Below are 23308 nucleotides of genomic sequence, written 5' to 3' on the forward strand. Positions count from 1 at the left end.
AACCTGGAATAAAAGCATTAGCACTAGCAAATTAGCTATGAAGAGGTACACCATACCATAATTCTAAGTCAAAATGAAAGGAAAAAATAAGCGGAAACGACAGACTGTACGAGAATAATACTTTCACTATTTTAATTTCACACTATTTATTTCGAGACTTTCGAGACTTTCGAGACGAGACCGAGATTTGGTACTCGAGACCGAGACCGAGATCGAGACAAGCATCTGTCGACCGAGACGAGACCGAGACCGAGACTGTGATATTTTACTCGAGACGAGACCGAGACCGAGACCGTTATTTATCAACCGAGACGAGACCGAGACTGTACAAAGTCTCGTCTCGTCTCGTCTCGATACCATCCCTAATGAAAATACATATTTGTGACTGCGTATGTGTATGTATGTGAGTGTGTGAGTGTGTGTGACTGGATTAAAATAGTAAAAATAAACACACTGTATCATATGAACTTAAGGACATACAATATTATAATTGTTTCGCGTTCTGTTCTATGCATTAAAACTTGTGTGGTTTTCCCTGTCTAAATCCGATAATAATAATAATAATAATAATAATAATAATAATAATAATAATAATAATAATAATAATAATAATAATAATAATAATAATAATAATAATAATTGTTAATAGCTATCTAATTCATTCAATTTTAAAAAGTATTTATCGTGTTTCAGCAACTATAAGTGTTAGGTTCGGAACTAATATTACTCTTTGCCCCAGCGATAATGTATGAGTTCGCGCAGTGATAACTTTCTGGTGGACAAATACATGTCCATAAATTTTCATAGTTCAGCTTCATAATTTTTCATAGTTCATTTTCATAGTTCAAAATAACACTCCAGGTTCGTGTAGAGAAAATCCTGGCATCGAGAAGTATCGTGACGAGATAATAACGACCCATACCTGGATATGTACAATGAATTTCTAACACAGAACACAAGACTACAATTAAACACTGATTATCGAGTAAAGTGAACAGTTCATTATATAAGACAAAATATTCCTGAAAACAGGAAGCATAGAATACGAAAAATAAGCAGAAAATATATAAAATGAAAGAGACAGTTAAAGGTAACAAGACAAATAATAATAAGAATAATTTTAGACCATATAATAAATTTAGATTAGGAAAACACTTAAATATTAAAATTCCTGGAATAAAATACCATTATTATACAATGACATCAACAGTTCAAAAGACAAGAGAACAGAAAACGTAATATTTTGTAAGCACATATCCAAATGATTAACATGAATAAACATAGATAGATCGGAAGTATAATGATACGTGCAGTAATCGTTTCGTTGATAATACAGCTGGAGTAGTTTCCATTCCTGAAACGTACTAAGATTCTAATCCTTTGAAAATCCATCATGACATAAAAATATTCTGGAATTCTAATTGATTCTAAAATGAGTCTAATTGATTTAACATCCGATTTTATAATAATATTAAGCTGTGGAATCATAATTAAAATCATGTGAATGTGGACGTTTACAAAAGCACCTTGAAGTGCACATATATTCAAATCAGGTAAACAACATTAAATAACTTAGATCTCAATCTGCCAGCTTATAAGAATTCAAGTTTTAGATATTCTATCTGTTTTTCATTCAAGACTCTTTTGGAACACTGTCTAAATAGACCTAACAAAGAAGTAACTGCTAGTATTAAATGTTTTATTATCGGGGAAATTTATCTCCATTGAATAAAATTTATTATTATTATTATTATTATTATTATTATTATTATTATTATTATTATTATTATTATTATTAAACTATGAAGTCCAAGACAAATTGTAGGAGACCCGGGTTCGATTCCCGGCGGGAGCCCATGTGGTTCGGATTCCACGTTAATCAGTAGGTCCACGTCTCATGTAGCCTCGCTGCTGAAAAGGGACGTTAAACTCCAAATCAAGTCAAGTCTGAGACAAATTGATCTAGTATTTATGTAAATTAAATGATAACTTATTTCTGAATACGCAGTAGTTTAATATACATTTGTGAAGTTTTGATTTTGGTCACGAAATGTATACAACGTTGAATAGTAAAAATATTTCAATAAAATATATTAGTAAAAATATCATGGTCTTTCAGTCTGGTTTATACAAAGAGGACTTACTTTAAATTTCAATTCGAAAAAATATTTCACCAGAAATCAGTAACTTATAAAATAATATTGACTAAATAGGATTATAAATCTTTATGCCTTTATTATAATAGGCTATAAGTTATGATTTTTCCATTTCAAAACGTAGAGCGAGAACACAATGTAATATCTTATTTGTTAAGAAAAACCTTATAAAAAGTGATGAAAGGGTGGCTTGCGGAGAATTTGACACCTCGTCTTTTATCAAAAAAAATTCCTCCTTCGGGGCAATATCTTCGATTGTGCTCAATTGGTATTAACAATGTTTTTGCATACTCACTCACCTCGCATATTGAAAATCTCATGGTAAAATTTTCTGAAATCACTATTGCTTCCAAAGAGCTTTTTCCAAATTAGAGGAAAATAATGGTATAGTGAAAATACTTAAAATTTTGTTTCCAGCTATTAATTTTAGATTTGCGATTCGTATAACGTTTCTTTCTAATTGATTTTGAAAGAAAAGGAGTTGTCAAATAGTTATTCTTAGAAACGTTCCCGCTCTCCAGGTGAAAATAGGAACACACTTAAAAAGTTATTTTCTACAGGGCTTGAGCACATTAACATTTGATTGATAAACCATGACCCAAACCTCTCGACCATTTTGTATGCAATCCAAATCTTTTGACTCTTGTGTAAAGTAAGTGTCTGCTCCACTCTCGCTTTTGTTTAGCCTAATACGATTATAAGTTTGAGGTAAATATTTGGAACTGACAGCTGTTGTAACATATAAAATATTTTCGAATGAATCACATTCGATTTTACATCCTAGTAATATATAAAAATAGGTTGAATCCTTGAAACGATTCGAGTTGGAATTACCGTAAATGTTTTCATAGTAAAGAGTCAGGATATGCAAACCCGCTTAACCTTTGGATTCACTTTCTTGAAATATGGTACATATAGCTATAGAGGTAGGATACTAAGTCATAGAAGTATTTGAAATAGAGATTCCGATATTGAACAGTGCAATTCAGTAAACAAAATCTTGGTATTTTCACCAAATATATCAATACTTTTTTAAAATCTAAAATGGAAGCCTCTGGATGTCGCAGTAGTTATGTCACAAAAGAAGACAAAGCCAAATTTGTGCAAATCATATCCAAGCGTGAAGGTATTGCTTTGTACCCCTCCAAAATTGAAAGTAATCCTACTCGACGAAGTTACTCAAAACTTCGTTTGAATTCGATATGCGGCAATTTGGCTCAGCCTTCCAACTTTAGCCAGACCAGTATTATTGACAAATCACAAGAACAACATGAGAAACTAATAATACTAGATATTGAAATTAATCAGGTCGATCTAGTCCATGATACAATATTGCATGAGTTCTGGCAATAAAATAAAGATGTACGTGATCAGAATTGTAATACAAATCTTTCTTAAGGATCGTTTAAATGTTAGGCACGACTAGAATTAAACAAGTAGCTGGAAACATTGCATATATGTTGATTGTATTTTGGCACGGATTCTGTGATATTTACGCAGAAGTCAGGGGAGCCAACCAGCCAGGGGAGGCAGGGGAGTCAATATATTTAAAGTCAACGTCAGATGAAATGGATATGTACGCTGAAGGTACCTACACCAAAACTTATATTATTGGTGGATCCAAAAATTATACACTACAGGTGTTTAATCCTAATGAGAACTTTCACAGTTATATATGCAAGATCAGATGACTCATCTTAAACTATCGAGCAGGACAACTCAATTTCAATACTCGAAAAGGAATAGTTTTAAATCAATGCCGAGGTCAAGTCACAAACACCATTCGATATAAAATTTGACGCACGAATGACCATTCTTTGATAATGATAAAAAGAAAAATCTGAAGGATTAAATATGCCAAACGAAGTTTCGTGGATACTGGCTCCTCTCATACGATTCCCTATGAATAAATAAAAGAACGAAAACTACAGCAAGAAGAAGATGAAAATAGTAAATACTCTTATATAAATAGACTATTCCCTTGTATAATACCCATATTTCCTTCTCTTTCCTTTCTCTCACGCTGTTTACCTTAACACAAATTAAAACAACACTAGCAGTAAAAGATGTAAGCTGCTATCTCGCTCATCACAGCAAGAACGCTCGGAGCCACAACAGTGATGTAACGATGCAACAAGAAATGTTCAGAGAGTGACTAGAATGATTCCATCACATATCTCTTCTCTCGTGCATGAGTTTGTATTTATCATTCTATTATATCTATTTCTTACATGCTGTATTGAACTTATTTCATGATCAAAATGCTTGCTAATCATTGACTGTTTTTCTTTCAGGGAAATAAAATCGTGATCGAAAATAAAGTTTTACTTTCTTTCTTTTCTTGTTACAGGATATGTCTGCAAGACTGGAAGATCATCTGTCCAGCTCTCCCGTTTTTACTAGTTTCAAGATGACACGCTTGCCGCCTCTACAAACCTACTTATTATATAAAGCAAATAGTATATAGAAAAAATACCTTTTTGTTAAAATATATTTAGTTGAAAATGATTTTTATTTTATTTCTTCAAATCTCTTCCCAAAGAAAACAATTACACTCTGTGATTGTTTCAAATTAATGTAACCTCGAAAACTTTCTTTTGAAAATATTTTAGTTTGAAAACATTGATTTAAAATTTTTCTGTTTGAAAATGTTTGGTTTCAAAATATTTAGTTTGAAAATTTTAATATGAAAATTTTTAGTATCAAAATTTTGGTTTGAAAATTTTATTTTTTCTAAAATTCGGTTTAAATTTTGACATTTTCATTTTGAAAATTTTAATATAAAAGCTTTTCGTTTGATAATTTTTAGCATGAAAATTTTGTTCGAAAACTTTTAGTTTGAGATTTTGGTTTCAAAATTTTTAGTTGATATATTTTGGTTTGAAAATTTTTAATTTCAAAATTATGGTTTGAAAATATTTTGTATGAGCATTTTTAGTTTGAAAATTTCCAGTCTGAAAATTTTTGCACTCATTGAAAACCTTACAAGTGTAACAACAACTACTAACCACTGAGCATTAAAAAATAGCTCAAACCATTAACAATTTTTCCAAGTCAAAATTAACAACAATTCATTGTTGCCCCGTTCAGCGAAAATGATTATTTATTGTTATAATTTACAATCAGATTTGAGCAACAATAGCATTTTTACCAATAAGAACTTAACAGAGATAAAACGAGAGTAAATAAGCCGTCATAATGTCCAAGATTTAGGGTCATCTCGAAAATTCTGATTCCATTGACCGTAATTTATCATTTCTCCCTCAAAATAATATTCCAAGGGTAAAGGTTATTTTATAAAATAAAATTTACTACATTCTCTTAATGAATGATACTGACCAAGAAAACGAACACTAATATGACGTATAAGTCTGTAGTAAGCACACAATAGCTAATACTAGTAGGTGATTCACTTAAGAAGTAATCTCCTGACGTTTGCCTTTAAAATATAAATTATAGGTTAGCACAATAAGAAACCTTTTAAATATATTTCAACAAATTTAATTTAATCCACGAAGGAAACAATATGAACTGATATGAATATTTAAGAGGTATTAACCAGATCTTTAACTCTCCCTTCCCTTCCATCACCCTTCTCAAATATAGCATAGGAAAATTAAACAAAAAATGGCTCGAAACGGGAAAAAATTTAAAAAGCAAATTTTCATTTTAACACATTTTATGAACTTCCCTGATACTCCACAGAAAAATCCCCAAGAATCCCACGTGTATAACAACCTGAAATGACGTCATCAATATAGCGGTCACGCAACTAAGACTACTTATGCTTATGCGGTATCTCTCATCACAGAACTGAGATACAAACTTCGTTCTGGTGCCAAATTAAAGATACACCATAGTATAAGTGATTTCAGCTAATATCGTTCTTACGTGTTGTCACCATTTTTAAATATGGAGGTTATTATCTTAAAAATTAATTTTCTCCGTTTCATTTTATTTGTTTTATAGTTGATTACTATGAAACTATCAGATATACGGAAAAACATCTCGACGTAAACGTTATAGAGCAGATCCTCACTTTTCTAAAGATATCAATATTATTTCTGTATCTTAACAATTAAGCGAGCTAGTCCATTTTCTGTAGTGCAAGGCATTGAATTTTCAGCACTTATATTACGCTAATCATGTTAGAATATTTTTACAATTAAAATCAGAAAACGTCTGGAAAACAAACTTTAACACTTTCTTTAAACCGCTGAGATTCCTGAAAAAATCGTCAAAAATAGCACAAGGGCAACCTTGCGAATACCTTCATTTATGCTTATACTATCTCATCACAGAACTAAGATGCGAACGTCGTTATATTTTAACGCAATAAAATAACACAATTTAAAATTTTGTTGAACAACATAATATATATGTTTAATAAAAATTTAAAAACCACTTACTGCATTACAAATTATATAACCTAGCTCTCTACAACTGCCTCTTAACAGTTTCATTCATTAATGTTTCTGAATCATTTAGAAGTTCCTTCAATATCATCACAAATATAATCATTGTCTTCTAATGAATTTAATACTAATTTATTTGTGCATAATTCTCCCGCACATTTTCCACACATTGATGTGCAGTGGAGTCCTCCTTTTTGGAACTCACAGTTTCTGGAACAGTCACTTTTCATCCACGCTGTACTAGATTATCAGGCGCTTGTGGCAAAATCGATGCCACGGTTACGTACTCTCCCGCCTCTATTTTCCATCCCCATTCCTCGGGCGAAAGGTGATTTCCCTTCCACTCTTGTGTCTGATGGTACACCAGAAAACAATGCTGGTGAGCTGCAGCTGAATTTGGAGGAAGGTTTGCGAGATTCATGATGTAGTTCGGTGTTTTTTTCGCAACAGTTTGGACATATTTCTTAAATCTTGTCCTTTGAGTCCATCTGTTATTTTTCCGCCGTACAATTTCAAAATAAACGGTTCTTCTACAAAACTAAAAATATGTTTAAATTAATATAACTTAAATTTATCCTTTCCTAAAAATAAAAGATACTGTATAAATAAGATGAAATTTTCTCACCTGCTGATGCAATATTATCATGTGTCTCTTCTACTTTGTTGGACTCCTTCACAACTGGCTGACCAACATATTTAGCACTTGTTTTTTTTTGTACTTGTATCTTTGTACTTTGTTCTTCATATCGTCCGAAATAGTCATTATGGAACCAATGTGATCGCTGTTTCCGACTGGTATGAAGAACCAAGTACAAAATATGTTTTGCACGTACGAAGATCTCTTGGGAGGCTAGGTAGTACGAAGTTGGAGGTAACAAAATTGATCGTCGTGCCCACTCCACAAGAGCATTTCTTGTCAAATACATCCAATAAATCAAATTTTGTAGAACGTCTTAGCTCAGTATTAAAAACAGAAAATCTGCCCGTCCTTCATGCACCTAGCGATGCGGATACATTGATTATAACAATACATCAATGAACGATACCAAGTCTGGAAATTCCGTAGTTATAGTTGGTACAGATTCTGACTTTCTAGTACTTATGGCTGTCTTAATAGTCCAAAGACACTATATATATGTTAGACCCAACAAGTTCCAGCAACGACATGAAGATTTATAGCAGCAGCAAACTGCACGGTGGTCTGGGCAACATGACGGATCTTTGGATGTTTATTCAGGTTATGATGGGCTTTGACACAAATTTGCATTCTACAATAAGGGACCATTTACCGGTTTCAATACGCTACAAAAGGACACCAAGCTGCAAGCAGTTGTGAACGATTTCAACAAAGTAGAAGAGACACATGATAATATTGCATCAGCACACACACATGATAGAAAATTTCATCTTACTTATACAGTATATTTTATTTTTAGGAAAGGATAAATATCCGTTGTATTAATTTAAACGTATTTTTATTCTTATAGGAGAAGCGTTTATTTGTGAAATTGCATAGCTGAAAAATAACAGATGGACTCGACAGGATAAGATTTAAGAAATATGTCTAAACTGCTGCGAAAAAAAAAACCCGAATTACATCATAAACCTCCAAGTTCAGCTGCAGCGCACTAGTTTTCGAGTGTGCCATCGGACACAAGAGTGGAAGGTAAATCACCTTTCGCCTAAGGAATGGGGATGAAAAATTGAGGCGGGAGAGTACGTAACCGTGGCATCGACTTTGCCACGAGCGCCAGATAATATACTGCATCTCGTACAGCGTGGATGAAAAGTGAGTTTTCCAGAAACTGTGAGTTCCAAAAAGGAGGACTCCACTGCACATCAGTGTGTGGAGAATGTGCGGGAGAATTATGCACAAATAAATTAGTATTAAATTCATTAGAAGACGATGCTTATATTTGTGATGATATTGAAGAAACTTCTAAATGATTCAGAAACAATAATGAATGAAACAGTTAAGAGGCAGTTGTAGAGAGCTAGGTTATGTAAGTTGTAATGCAGTAAATGGTTTCTTAATTTGTATTAGATATATGCATTATGTTATTCAACAAGATTCTAAATATGTGTTATTTTATAACAGTAAAATATTTAAAATTTACTATTTTAAATAATCATTTAGTTTGATAATATCATAATGGAATGCACACTTTTTGCCATTACAAAGGCAAGTAAATTAGCGATATCAATATTACTTTAAGAATACTAAAAAAATGTGTAAGTATGTATCTTTTAGTTTCATAGTAATCTGAGTTGAAAGAAATAAAACGAAACGGAGTAAATTAATTTTTAAGATAACACCCGGCATATTTAAAAATGGGGGTAGCACATAAAAACGATATTAACTTAAATCTTTTGACTCATATACCTTTAACTTGGCATCAGAATGACGTTCGTATCTCAGTTCTGTGATGAGATATTATCATATAAACATAAATGAATGTATTGGCATGGTCGCCATATTGATGACCTCATTTGAGGTGGTTGCCCTTGTACTATTTTTGACGATTTTTTCAGGAATCTCAGCGGTTTAAAAAAAAGTGTTAAAAGTTTGCTTTCCAGACGTTTTTCAGCCTTTAATTGTAAAAATATTCTCACATGATTAGCGTAATATAAGTGCTGAAAATTCAACACCTTGCACCACAGAAAATGGACTAGTTCGCTTAATTGTTAAGATACAGAAATAATATTGATATCTTTAGAAAGGTGAGGGGCTTTTCTATATCGTTTACTTTGAAGTGTTTTTCCGTATATTTGGTAGTTTCATAGTAATTTACTATAACCCTTTCCGCACAGGAGTAGAAATTCTTAGATTATTTTCATGAAATCCTCTTTTCCATACTACATGGAACATGTATAGAACATTTTTATTTAAAAAAACTGTGGGTCCATCGTAGATTCTGAGAAAGTGAACCCGCACTATTGTGCTTGTTTTGAAGCCGTAGTGAGCGTGAAAAATGAAAATTCTCGCTTGTGTAATACAGAAAAGCTACCCGCACGATTGAGCGGGCTCGGGCGGAAAGGGATAAAACAAAATGAATCGGAGGAAATTAATTTTTAAGTTAATAACTGCCATATTTTAAATTGGTGGCAACACATAAGAACGATATTAGCTGAATTCACTTAAACTGTGGTTTATCTTTGATTTGGCTCCAGAACGAAGTTTGTATCTCAGTTCTGTGATGAGATATTACCGCATAAGCATAAGTAGTCGTAGTTGCGTGGCCGCCATATTGATGACATCATTTCAAATGTTACCCATGTGGGATTTTGGGGGATTTTTCTGTGGAGTATCAGGGGAGTCCATAGAATATGTTATAAAGAAAATTTGCTTTCTAATATTTTTTCCATCTCCAACCCTAATTTGCCTATTCAATGTGTCCTTTCAGACTGAAACAACACACCCTAAATATTTTTTACCATTAGACACTCTGGTTTTGGATCTATACATTTCTGGGCCTAGATTCACCAATCGAAACTGAACTTTGGCCTTTTGACTCCAAAATTAAGTATCTCTTCCAATTTTCTTTAGATCATTAACAATTTCACACTCATTCAAAGGAATGGAAGTGTTTAAATGTCAAAACCTTAGAACATGACCCTGAACCAAACGCTCGTGTCAAAAATTGATTTTAACATTTGATCCCAAGTGTAAGGTACCCCTTACAAAATTTGGCTCATTAGGATACTCCCGAAATTTTAGAGGGTTCGTTAATGTACCCCTATACTATGAAAGACAGTAGGTGCTTATACACATCCATGTAATAATACAACGTAATAATCTTTCATTATGTTGTGGTGGACAAACACCATGCTCGTCGATTTTCTCGGGGTTCTCCTCTTTCCTCCCACTTTCTTCATCCCATCATTTCATTCATTCATTTCTCATAATCTCCATCTGCTTTAGCCTAACCAGCATAAACGTGGGACGTAAAACTGAAAGATTTCATTTCATTTTTCAAAAGCCTTTCAAATTGATTTTTAAGGGAATTTTATACCCATCCAAGGAAACAAAAAATCAAAGGGCAAACTTTAAGTGGAATTAAACCTGTACCAAGACTCTGGGCCAAGGCTCTTCCGTCAAAATTTACCCTTGAGTTTGACCTGCAAAATTAGGACGGAGTTGGACACTTCTCCATTTTTGCTGACTCGACTAGATATGCGAGGTGTCAGTACTACTGTCTTATATAGATAAAACTGAGTTCGAAAGTATTCCAGGAGATTGGAGGAGGACTAGGAATATATTAGTGTAAAGAACGTACAAGTACTATTACATGGGGAAGGAAAACTACGAACTAAGTGTTGAATTACGTGTTCAAGTTATTATTTTGAGAGAAGAGGACTACCGTACGCCAAAAATCGTTCAGTGGTTTCAGATATCAGTCAGACCCTTTGAGGACAGACACAAATTAGTGTAAAGTTTGCACGAAAACAAACTGGTTGTCGATAAATATATTTTAGTAAGAACAAGTTCATTAGAACTATATTCACATAAAAGGCGTTAACCGCTCCAGTAATAGCAACGGAACTACGGAAGAGCCGTTTCTAGTCGGTATCAGATTAGACTGTGTTCTGAAAATTGTAGGTTTATGGTCTTGGGGGTGCGATTGGAGCAAAGAAACTTCTTCCAGATGGAAATATTGAAAAACAATTCTATTGTGACATAATATAAATATTGAAGTGATTAACAATAGAAGAAGATACTCTGCACCGGCGAATCTCAATTTCAACTTTTCGTTTCCCAACGCCAGGTGTTTGTGTGTCGCCCCTCCGAAAAGCACTTTCATCCCGATGTATAATACTTACAGAAATTGAGCAAACAAATGCTTGGGATTTTTAAAGTTCTTATCGATGCTAAGGATCTAATATGATGTAAGATAGTAAGATGATTGATGAACTACGTCTTCCATTAGATTTCAGATTGCGTTTCCGAAACAATATTTCTGACTGCCATATTAAGCTGTGACCACAATCTGAACAAAATGAATTTTAAATTATACCTAATCGCTGAATATAAGAATTCCAAGTATGTATTAACCTAAAATGTGAAAGAAATTATGAACCCAATATCTCGATTTCAACTGTGTTACTTTTTTATTTGTTTGTCCTATTTAGCACCAAGTTTATGATCTCCGATAAGAACAAAAGGTAAGGCACAAGTAAGTTTTAACCAAACACTGAACCTGAATCTTCCTAAACAGAGGCAACAGTGTTATCCATTTAGCACCAAGATAGTTCTCACCTAAATATGCATTCGTGGATTACTTTCAACAGATTAATATTAAATTACAAAGTAATTCCAGTGCATTTTTCTTTCAATAATAATTTTGTACATACTGAGAAGACTATACTATATAATATATTAATCATAAGTGAATAATTTGTGGCATCCTCTGAGATAGAGTTATTGGGGTGACGCAAACTATGTTTCAGATTACATATATTTCTTTAATCAAGTTAAAGCTTGCCAGATCTAGCTCAGTTTTATGAAAATATTAGTATTTTCGACACTTCATAAACTCACCTGCACTTTATAACACACATTAATCTTATTCGTTTAGTAAATTTCAGGAATAATTGTGAACCATATGAAAGAAAGAATAACTTTTTATTATATAAATATAGACAGTGTTACAAGTATAACTGTTTCTCTGCGGAGCTTCTCAGAGCACTGTACTCATGATTCAAATTAATGTTGTGAAGAAATATGTTGAAGTGAGTCATTAATTAGATAGTATGGATATTTTGTCTAATTAACAAAATAATAATAATCCCAGACACACCAGATACATACATTTCTTTTTTTCACTTGGTATCAATTTTAAGACAAGTTAAAAATTCACCATACAGATCTATCAACTACACATATACGGATTGATTTAGAATTTGGAATTTTATATCTTCTAGATTCAATATAATTTAACACAAAATATGTTAAAACCTTTCAAGAATAAAAATTCTGCTAATTTAAATGATGTATTTACATCTTAAAAGATTTATGTGAGACGCTAATTTATATGAAATTCAGATTAGAAAAAGGACAACCATTGTCATACTATAAGTGAATAAGTGTTTTAACTGTTTATGCATTAAATACTGTGAATGAGACTCTTTATTGTTAATATATACGATACTTTAGGTCTTTGTAATATTAAAAAGAACAAGTTCCATGGTACTAACATTTTTCCTTGTGAATTATATCATTTTCTTAATCGTAATTTGGTAATGTAAGAAACTTTCATATTTTTAACTAAAAAGAATCACCTTTTCAATAACTCTTAAGCTTGGTTATTTAATTTTTATTGAATTTTTTTTATTTAAAATTTGTTACATTCTACAACAATCATGATTCACTCTATTCATCTATTATCATGAAGTTAAAGAGACACTATATGTTAATATTAGACATATCAGATTAATAAAATATTGTTACTATTTCCAGCATGTAAAAAATGAAGGAACATAGCAAAATATTTCCACTATATTTTGTTTTTATATCAAGGGATCTTTTTAAGTAATATTTAACTACCTTGTATAAATAAAATTAAAATATCTTAGCCTTAAATTAATTACTCTAATGGAAAATTAGTATTAATCACAGAAGTAAAATATGAAACTCAAATTTTCCTTGATGTACTTTTTATCTTTTTTCTGAATCAAATACATAAACCAAATTGCAATTTAGTAAAGTCCTCAATTAACTTTAAGCAACATATAAAATTACCGGTACGAAGTTCTCAAAAACGGATGGAAAATACTTTTCGGTTTTAAAATACTATATCCCGAAACAAACAGTTTTACATTTCATTTTATTTCATATCAAAATCTTCAGCAGTAATGTAATGTTTTTTCAATTTAATATGTAATTTATAAGATAGGATGTTTATTTACTTTAAAATGTAGAAGTGTATTATGTCAGTTTCATTATAAATATTGCTGGGGTAAAATGTGCTAAAAAATGTTGCACGTGGATTTACGTTGACACAAGATATATATTCCGTGAAACAAGAGAATTAAGATGGAACAAGTCGAGTTATGGAACAAATTTAAATACAGTGGTTTCGAAAATTATAAGAATTAGTTTAAATACATGTAATAATTAATGTGATAAGTTATTGGATGTTGCAAACATAAGAATTATGCGAATACTAAGAAAATGGAGAAGTAAACTTGGATAAATGAGTCTATATAATTTTAGAATTAAATTATTGATACATTTTGAATTTACTTCAACATTCGAGTCTAGAAGATATTATATATCAATATTTGTAATTACTTTATTGCATCACTTGAAATATATAACGTGTTCAAAGAAATGATAACATTCTGAAATTTGATTTGAAAATTATTAGAACTAGAGAATGACTTCAAACTTTATCGATATAATGTTTGCTTTTCAGTCTCTCCACAGGTCTACTAAGGCCTAACTTAGTCTCCAGAGGCCCACTATGCACAGATCCAATAGGTTGATCAAGTGTTTCTGTCTTAGTGAAAGTAATATCAGCAATAATTTTAAAGTTCAATATCATTTTTCCTGTTAAAGTCAGTTTTATTAACCAATTCTAACACTATTAATTATTTTTAAGTTTATAAAATTATACGGAAAATGAACAAAAATCTATTACGGTATTCAAATTACAACAGAAGAGAAAACATTTAGTTGTTAAAACATAATGAACTCAATTTCATTGTCATCCATCAATTTCACTCTCTAAAATAAGGTTTTTAAAAACATGTTTTCTGTAAACTATTCCGGTATGAAAATTTCAGTTTATTGTATGCTCACAGTTCACAGTAGGAAACAATGTGATATCATATTTCTAAAAGTATTGAAGTGGTTTATGAAAACATTTATTTAACTTTTTCTAGCACCAATTTCACTCTTCCTTCCTTTTTTCCAATTAAAAAACACCTATTAAATAATTTCTTGAAGTTGTTATTTCTTTTCAATTTACACAAGTACAGTACACAAAAGTTACGGTAAGAAACAGATTCAGGTTCAAATTAATTCTCAAGTTTTGAGAGTAGTTTTGTGAAAAGTCCTAACATTCTTCCTTCTGTTAAATTCCGGGCACTGAAATAAAGAGAAATTATATTAATAAAGGTTTTATTCGATGATAGTGATTTAGTTTCTATTGTAAACGCTCAAAGTTTTAGTTTCATAAGTATACACAAAAATTCTTTATAATTTTTATTCTAAAGTAGACAGAAAGTAGTTTTGTGTTTACCTATTGATCTTTAAAAATTTGTATATTCAAGAATTTATATATCAAACTCAAATCCAACAATTTAACATGTTTCGAGAACTTGGCGTCTCATGAATAAGTAATTTGATATGCTTTGAAAATATTTGTCTAAGTTCAGAGTTAGCGAGGAGCAGTTTTAGAATAAGTAGAAATATAAATTTAGTAAAATCCAAGCAAAATATTCCACTGTAAATTAGGACAGTAGTGATATATATATTGAGAGAGAGAGAGAGAAAACTAATAATTTAAATTTTAGATGCATAAATTTGGACCTAATTCATAAGCTGCATGAGGTTATTTAGATTAAAATACATTGTTATAAAACAACCCTATGAATATATAATTAATTAGTCTTTGATAATAAATTTTCTGTGGCATTGATCTGTAAAATAATTTAGTGCAATTACATACGAATATGCAACAAATTGTACTGAAACTACATTCAAGTGTAATACATATAAAATGTAAATTATTATAAGAATTTTCATTTATAAGAATTTGCTCTTAAATTACTTTCAATGAACTTAGTCTTTTTACGGAGACAGGTAACAAAGGAATTAACGAGGTATTCAATAACAAAACACAAAACTTCTTAGGCTTTATTTTGATATTTATACAACATATGTACAAGGTAAACTCAATACTTCAAATTATAAACATTTCACATACATGTATATATGTATTTATAAATTGCTTCCACATAGTTAATAATACTATAAACTACGAAATTTCTTAATATAGGTGAGATTAAATTTAACTCAACACAAGAATATATGAGATCAAAACATTGAACAATGTTCTTTGAAATACACAATAATGGACTGAGTTTACTCACGTTTAAATGCCTTAGTTTTCTACCGTTTGATCACAGTACTTCCAATCTAACAGTTAAGATAGATTGCGATTATTCACACTTTAAAATCAGGTTAAAATTAGTCATCAGAAAACTCAGTTCTTTTAATGTTGTAGTATCATCGTAGAAAGAGATATTGGATGGCTTTTCAATGCATATAGATTGGTTTGCGTTTGTTTTTATCTATTAACAGAAATTAATAAATCTACTTAACAACAATGGGAGAACAATAAAGTAATAAAGTAAGAATTAACATGACTAATAACATTTTAACCCCTTGCGTTCCCCGGTTCATTTTCCTATGTGTGTGTACTGTAATATCATGTTTTCATTTACTGTTAAAAAGACTGTCTAAACCGTTATATAGAACATAATTATTTATAAAGTTCACTGAATATCATTGTTTGTACAATTACACGCACTTGCTCACACACACACACACATACACACACCTTTTTGGATGAATTATACCCATCCACACAAAGCCACACTGCGCTAGAATGCACACACAATACCCATGCACACATGCACGCATGAGCGAGGAGAGCATTCACATTACTGATAAAAAATATTTGCATTGTTGAACATTTGAACTGGAAAAGGAAATTTTTTATGTTCTGAAGGGATTTTATGCTGCTTCATGTTGACAACACTATCAGGAGATGAGTAAGGTACTATTATCTGAAGGGAAACAGTAGAACTAACTTCTTCCTTGCATTTGCTAAAAAAATTTCATGACCTCCGGGATTAATACAATCCTTAATAAAGGATACATTTTCATGACATCCCCGTAGATATTTTGCAATGGAGTACTTTATGGCATCCACATGAATGTCACTGGAACTCAAGGGGTTAATATAGTTTTAGGTATCAAACAGTTGTCAATACAAACACGTACAGTGTTGTATTTACTAGAATAATAAATGGCGTAATCTATAACTGTAACATAGAACGGTTTCCAAAGATGATAATACTCTAAGTGGAAGAAAGTTAATAAAATAATAATTTTAGTGATACAATGAGAAAATATTATATTAGTGATGAGAAAATTCGCCATATGGTATAAATTTATTACAACAATTATTAATACCTCGAATAAGATATTTACTATGCAAGTCGTAGGAATGATCAATGAATGTTTCATCTTTGCCAAAAGTGCGTGAACATTTGTCAACGAACATTAATTTCAATTTCCATAAATTGATTAGTTTCTAATACCTATCATATTAATTACTACAATTAAAATTTATTGTAGCGCCTAAACTATTTTAATTATCTTTAAATATATTTGCAAATATCTTTTCTTTTAATAATTTTTAAAAATAAAGAACTAGGCGCCATTGTATATAAGAAGAATTCTAATGCTAATGCTTTTACGAATTACCAGAAGTGTTACACATATTATAAAAGTATGATATATAATTATATTTGTTTCCATTTACAATTAATAAATGAAATTTGAATTTGGTACAAGTCCGTTTGTATCACTCGCGCTTTAAGAGGGAAGTGTGTTTGTTGTGACATGTTCGAAAAACCAAAAATTGTACAAAAATTAGGTAATAATATTAACCGATTTAACCTAATGTGTCACTATTCCTACGTTATATATTCAGAATCTTTGTAAATATTTCCAAAGTTCAAAAAGGAAATATATATTACAATATTTACAACTTCATATTCAAAATCAGTAACTATATATTATACTTTGTAATTTCATTTATGCAAATTAAGCAAGCAGTAATGGAAGGTTTCTTAGTATAACTACTTAATATATAACAACATACTGTTTAGAACTTCTATGATATCGTATATCTCCGAAAATATGTCTAAATATAAAATGTTATCAACTTGCCGATTTTACAGTTTTTAAATATGAAATGAAATGTTTTAGTTTTACGTTCTACGGTTATGCCGGCTATACTAAAGAAGATGATGATGAGAAATGAATGAAATGGTGAAATGAAGAAAGTGGGAGGAAATGGAAGTTTTTAAATATGGTAACGCTTTAAAAAATTCCTAAAATATTACCTTTATTATTTTTCCTAAAATACTTCTCTTTTACTCGATTGAAAACTAGTATATAACTTTGTATTAAAGTTGGAACCCAGAAAATACATAGTTGCAAAACCTTATTTCAGTATTTCTTTACATTCCAGTAGTGATATTTTATATTGAAATAGTGTTATCATACTACTGGAATAACTTGGTATTTTTAATAATCATGATTTTACCACGATATATTTTAATCCAATTTGTTCCGTTCAATTAGTCCCTTTCATACGAGATTGTTTTTATCACAAAGGTACATGATAGTATTTATATCTCTTATTAGAATTTTGTTTGTTTGCAATTTAATTTAAGAGTAAGTTGATTTCCGTTTTCTTCAAATATATTTCTGCAAACATTCAAACTTATTGCATCAATATAATAAATAAAGACCTAAATATTAATTCATTACCATCTGTTGTTTGAAATAACGTAACGTATTAATGAGATATGAAATACAATATGTAGCTAACTAAAGTGTAGCTATATTACTATTTTCGTAGTCAAAGATAACAAAGTCTCCATTTAAAAAGATATCATATATAAACTTTCCATTATGAAAATAACATAAAAGGAAACTTTTTGTCTAAACTTCTCTCCATATCAAAATAAAGCACTAGGAAGTTTGTAGTATTAATGACCAAGAGTCATTGGTATTGTCACCACTAATTCTTCGTAGACTATTCCCTTTGCATGCAGCTTTGAATTATGATCCAAAATATGTACCTAGATAAATAATGTTTCATTAAAACTAAGGCTAATAATAATACGTTTTATTTTTCTATTCAAAGAGTAATTCGTGGTTTGTAATTTTTAACATGTTACGCAACAGTACCAAATGATCGTATTGTTATTCGTAATGTGTTTATTTGGCAATTCATGGAACAAAAACTATCTCAATACTTTTTATTTTTAGAATATTATTTCATGATGAATATATTGTAGGTAAAATATAGATAAAATGATTAAACATAAACGAAAATGTGATAATAATTAATTTTAATATATATGAGGAAATTTTCAACTTAGAAAACAATCCAATATCACAATGAAAAGCCATCCAAGATATAAATTTTATCCTCTTTCTAAAAAAATATTGTGATAAAATATTATCTAATATATGCAGATACAATCAATACTTGTTCTAAATTTAAATATGAACTGCACAACATAACAGAAACAAAGTCCAAATTAAATTTTCGAATACTAAAAGAAACATTAAAACATAGAGTAAAACATTTGCAAAAATGTAAAAAACTAACAGAGCTAAGAAGTAATAGACATTAATCTATATGTGATAAGAATCAACAACTTTTTATTAAAGATTTGCGTTTCTCAAAAATCTCTATGTTTATGGATTATGTAACTACATTTTCATAATATTTCCAATGTTACTAAAATATTATTTTTGTTTTAAATAATATTTACATCTTCCACATTATTAATAGTTACTCAACTATTAATAACAGAGGGCAATACTGGATAAAACAAACATCTTATCTCCTACTTTTATACATTAACAAAAGAACATGAAAGTTGGTGAATAGTTTCGCCTCTCATAGCACAAATTACTTGAGTAAGGTAAGAAAAGTAAGATACAATTTTGTTAATATAGTAAGTTATTTGGCTGGTCCAAGTCCTATGGGACTATTTGATTAGATGTCTCTGCTATATAAATAATTTGCGAATGGGAGAGAGTCAAGTGTATTATTACCGAAGTTACCTCTGTCACTTTTTGTAAATATCTCTAAAAGAATTATCTTTAACCAGTATTTTTGTCTCCTTATTGACTGCCTTCAATTTTTTAATATTATCAGCACTAAACATTTTGGAAATACCAGACTTCGACATAGATTGGAAACGTTGAGTTACTTGTGCAAGTCTTAGATTCAAAGACATATGCTACACATGCCAAATTGTAATTGAGCGATATTCTAAACGCAACGAGAGATATGTATGGTGTAACAAAATTCCCTTGTTTTAAGCCAACTTTGTTATAACTGCAGATGCGAAAAAAATGTGAATAATACAAAGTTGCTGGAAATGATAGGTTTCCAATCTAATGTGCTGGAATTTTTGAAATCGAGTCTGCAATTTGCACTGGTAGTCGCCTCTATGATAATTGAAGAAAACAACGTTGCCAGTCACAATGTTACAATATACTCATTAATTCACGCAATTATTGAACGAAAAATAAAGCAAAAATAATACGGTAGGAAAGAAATAAGAATACTACACATCTCGGTTGCGATCATTAGCATAGTGGGATGTAACTCGGGATGAAAATTTATAAAAAGTTGCAAATTGGTTTGATAAAAGTATCTGTGATATGAAAAAATACAACTATTGCTCCGTATTACTGTAACTATTACCTTCCCTTGCTAGAGTTCATGTTCTTTTTATTAGCGGTCCCGACAGGACGCCATTGTTATTGTCCTGTCTGTCTATTTGTCTGTCATATCTCTCATGTCTGTCACACCTATGCTACCTTGAGAACGATGATTGATAGAGACATACAATTTTCGAAAGTATGCTTGTCAGTCAAATGTTATACCGCTGATCTCAGGAAGTCACTTCCGGTCAAGAGTAAAAAATGTCACGTTCTAACCATTTCTGCAGGAATCGCCTGAGTTTGTGTCTGATACGCTTAAAATAATTATCGCGCCACATCTTCACTATTGTAACATGCTCAAGAATAAAAATTTTGTAGGCATTGACCTTGATGGCCAAGGTAGTATAGCATTTGACTGCAACGCAGAGGATCTGAATTTGGCATCTGGAGAGATCAAAACCGGGAAAACTTTAAGTTGTATCCGCACCCAGAGGCTCTGGTTTTACTCAGCCTTAAGATAATATGAATACCTGGGGAAGAAAAGGGGGTTTCGACTTCGTGTTTACCATCCACCACCAATATGGCAAAAGTGAAAAAAGTGTGCAGCACTATAGCAGCATCACTCTCACCATCCCATCATGATATGGAACTTCGCAAGAGGAACACTTTCACCTCCATCAGTGGTCATTATTTTGTTTCTGTTTCAAGGAAGTGAAATGTACTGAATGTAAGAAAACGCTGAAATAGTGTTCTTTCATGCAGCTGGAATGAGTGAACGGGATGCTGCAGCAGAGTATCAGAGGTGTGATCCAAATCAGGAAGCACCGTTACACCAACACATTTCAATACTAATGGCAAGATTCAAAGCCATATGCAGCATGAAGGAAAGGCCCCGTTGTAGACGACCATGAAATGCAACTTCCTATGTGCTGACATATTTGTAGCCCTCATGTAGTTGTGGAAGCTCACCATCAAACTAATTCTGGAGTGAATGTGTGGTGTAAGACACACGGCAGTGTTTTATTAGACCCAATTTTCCTGCCTGACAGGATAACATCAGATCAACATTTACATCATCTGGATACCACACTGCAGCTATACTGAAAAGCTTATTTTATTTTCAGCACGATGGAACACAGCTTAATTACGGCCGTGGAGTATGAACATGGTTAAACGAGGTGCTTCCTGGTGAATGAATAGTCGCAGGGCTCCTGTGAAATGGCTATCCAGGTCACCTTGCTCAACACCAGTAGACTTTTATTTGTGGCAGTATCTAAAGTCAGCTGTGTATCGAATCAGATCCAGAACCGTGGATCACCTGAAGGAGAGTATCAGGCACGTGTGTAGAGAAATAACACATGAAAAACTGCGATCTATGTATGGTAGTGTACGACACTATATCCACCTGCGCTAACAGCAGGAAGGAAACCAACTTGAAATCTGCTGCAGTAGTGACTGGGGGTGTTGAGTTATGACGCATTGTACTGTGCGTTCATGAGGTATGTAAATTTATTCCCAGTAGCATGTTAAGACTCTTTTGTAAACTTTGTAAGCAACAGTATCAGATGTAGTTTAACTCTATTATATATTTCACATCTTAAACGATTTTCAGAACAAACTTTCAATTCATTTCGAACTTATCCCCCTTCATCCGCCCACCTCTGCACCTAACAATGCTTATGATTGCAACCGAGATGTGTAGTATTCTTGTTTCTTCCCTACGTCTTAATTTTTCTTTCTTTACGTTCAACTATTGCGTGCACTAATGCATCTATTGTAACACTATGACGGATAACATTTTTTTAGTTACCATCGGGGTGACTACCAGTGTAGAGCCAAAATTGCAGATCCAATTTGAAAAATGCCTTCACTTTAGATTGAAAATCTGTCATTTCCAGCAACTTTACTCTCTTTGCACTTTTTTCGTATCTGCACTTACAATAAAGTTGGCCTATTGCAAGGGACGTTTCGTTCCACCCTGTATATATATATATATATATATATATATATATATATATATATATATATATATATATATGCAGCTATTATTACTAGTAGATGGTTTCTACATCTTCAAAATTATCACTAGCTACCAAATAACTATGTGTTCACGCGTAAACGTATTTTGTTGATACGTAAAAATAAGCAATCTAACATCCCAGTACTACCATAAAAAGTGTAAAACAGAAAGTTTCAAATTTCTTTAATTATATTTTCAAATTTACAGACGCACGGTTCTTGAACAATACTACAAACTTTTGCGATACTTCAATAACATTCGGCAATGCTATATATTATAATACAAAATACATGTAACTGATTTACTATACTGTTACCCTTGATTTACTATACTTTATCGAAGTTACGTGCACTGGGTACTTCAAGTAATTGATTGTTATAATATGTTAAATGATTCTTAATTTTTAAAGTATTAATATTGTTTAATGTTGTCTTCCAGACATTTCACACTGAACTATAATAGAACAAAGTGAATCATGTCCCTCTTAACACATTTTCTACATAGCTTTATTCGATCATTTTGCAGTGACTGTGTATTGTTACGAGCTAATTGCCGAATATCATTCATGCTCTGCATACGTTTCTGCTCTTGCTGAGTGCTGAAGTAACCTTCTTGTATTATGTTTGTACCACTACAAAGAAAGAAACGAAGGGGTTCATTGGTACTTCAATAATTTTCAATCGCTGGTATTAAATACAAAAGACACTCGTATTTTGAGAGTTGAATATTAAACTAAAGAATCATTGGTTCATATTTTTTCTTTTTCTTGATTTTAGTCTTTCTATATTGATAATTTACATGAACAATGCTGACATTTATTCATACCAAAAACATAATTTTTATATAGTTTACTAACACACTATTCAAAATAGTATGTTAGTATCATTTAAGTTCTCTAGTATTAACTATAAGTTGCATCATAATTTGATTGTTAACTGAAGATAATTTTGTCCACTAATTAAACAAAGCACAAAGCATAATAATAATAATCACACCTTTATAAAACGCAAATATTTTTTCACATTTTCTAAAGAGAGCCTGCTTTAAGGATACGATTGGAATAAACTGTATGATCTGTCAGGAAAGTAAATGTACACCTATTTTTCGAGTCTGGCATTCCTGCGCTCCATCCGTGGAGAGTATGAGAATTAAATCAATCAAATGTTTACTGAGGGGCAAAAAGAAAAGCTTAATCTGAATAAGACATTGCAGAGGGGCACAAGCT

General features: G+C 31.4%; 2 protein-coding genes and 1 long non-coding RNA gene across 4 annotated transcripts in view; 1 reads left to right on the forward strand and 2 right to left on the reverse strand.

Annotated features, from left to right (window-relative positions):
* LOC145669215 (uncharacterized) overlaps positions 1-4729 on the forward strand; it is a 70814-nt gene extending 66085 nt beyond the window's left edge. Inside the window, exon 4 of the long non-coding RNA XR_014128168.1 lies at positions 4507-4729. This is a non-coding gene — a long non-coding RNA (uncharacterized LOC145669215). The remainder of the gene's footprint in view (positions 1-4506) is intronic.
* Positions 4730-12175: 7446 nt separating this feature from the next.
* LOC145668225 (macrophage mannose receptor 1-like) overlaps positions 12176-23308 on the reverse strand; it is a 125096-nt gene continuing 113963 nt past the window's right edge. For both annotated transcript variants that reach the window (XM_081735877.1, XM_081735878.1), the window contains exon 10: positions 12176-14660. In XM_081735877.1, coding sequence (XP_081592003.1) covers positions 14591-14660 — 70 coding nt within the window. In that variant the 3' untranslated portion in view covers positions 12176-14590. The remainder of the gene's footprint in view (positions 14661-23308) is intronic.
* LOC145669066 (secretory phospholipase A2 receptor-like) overlaps positions 22243-23308 on the reverse strand; it is a 65406-nt gene continuing 64340 nt past the window's right edge. Inside the window, exon 12 of the mRNA XM_081737425.1 lies at positions 22243-22714. The gene's annotated coding sequence lies outside the window, so the exon portion shown is untranslated. The remainder of the gene's footprint in view (positions 22715-23308) is intronic.

Source organism: Thermobia domestica, chromosome 13 (assembly GCF_964235325.1).
Source record: "Thermobia domestica chromosome 13, izTheDome1.hap1.1, whole genome shotgun sequence".
Classification (NCBI taxonomy): Eukaryota; Metazoa; Arthropoda; class Insecta; order Zygentoma; family Lepismatidae; genus Thermobia; species Thermobia domestica.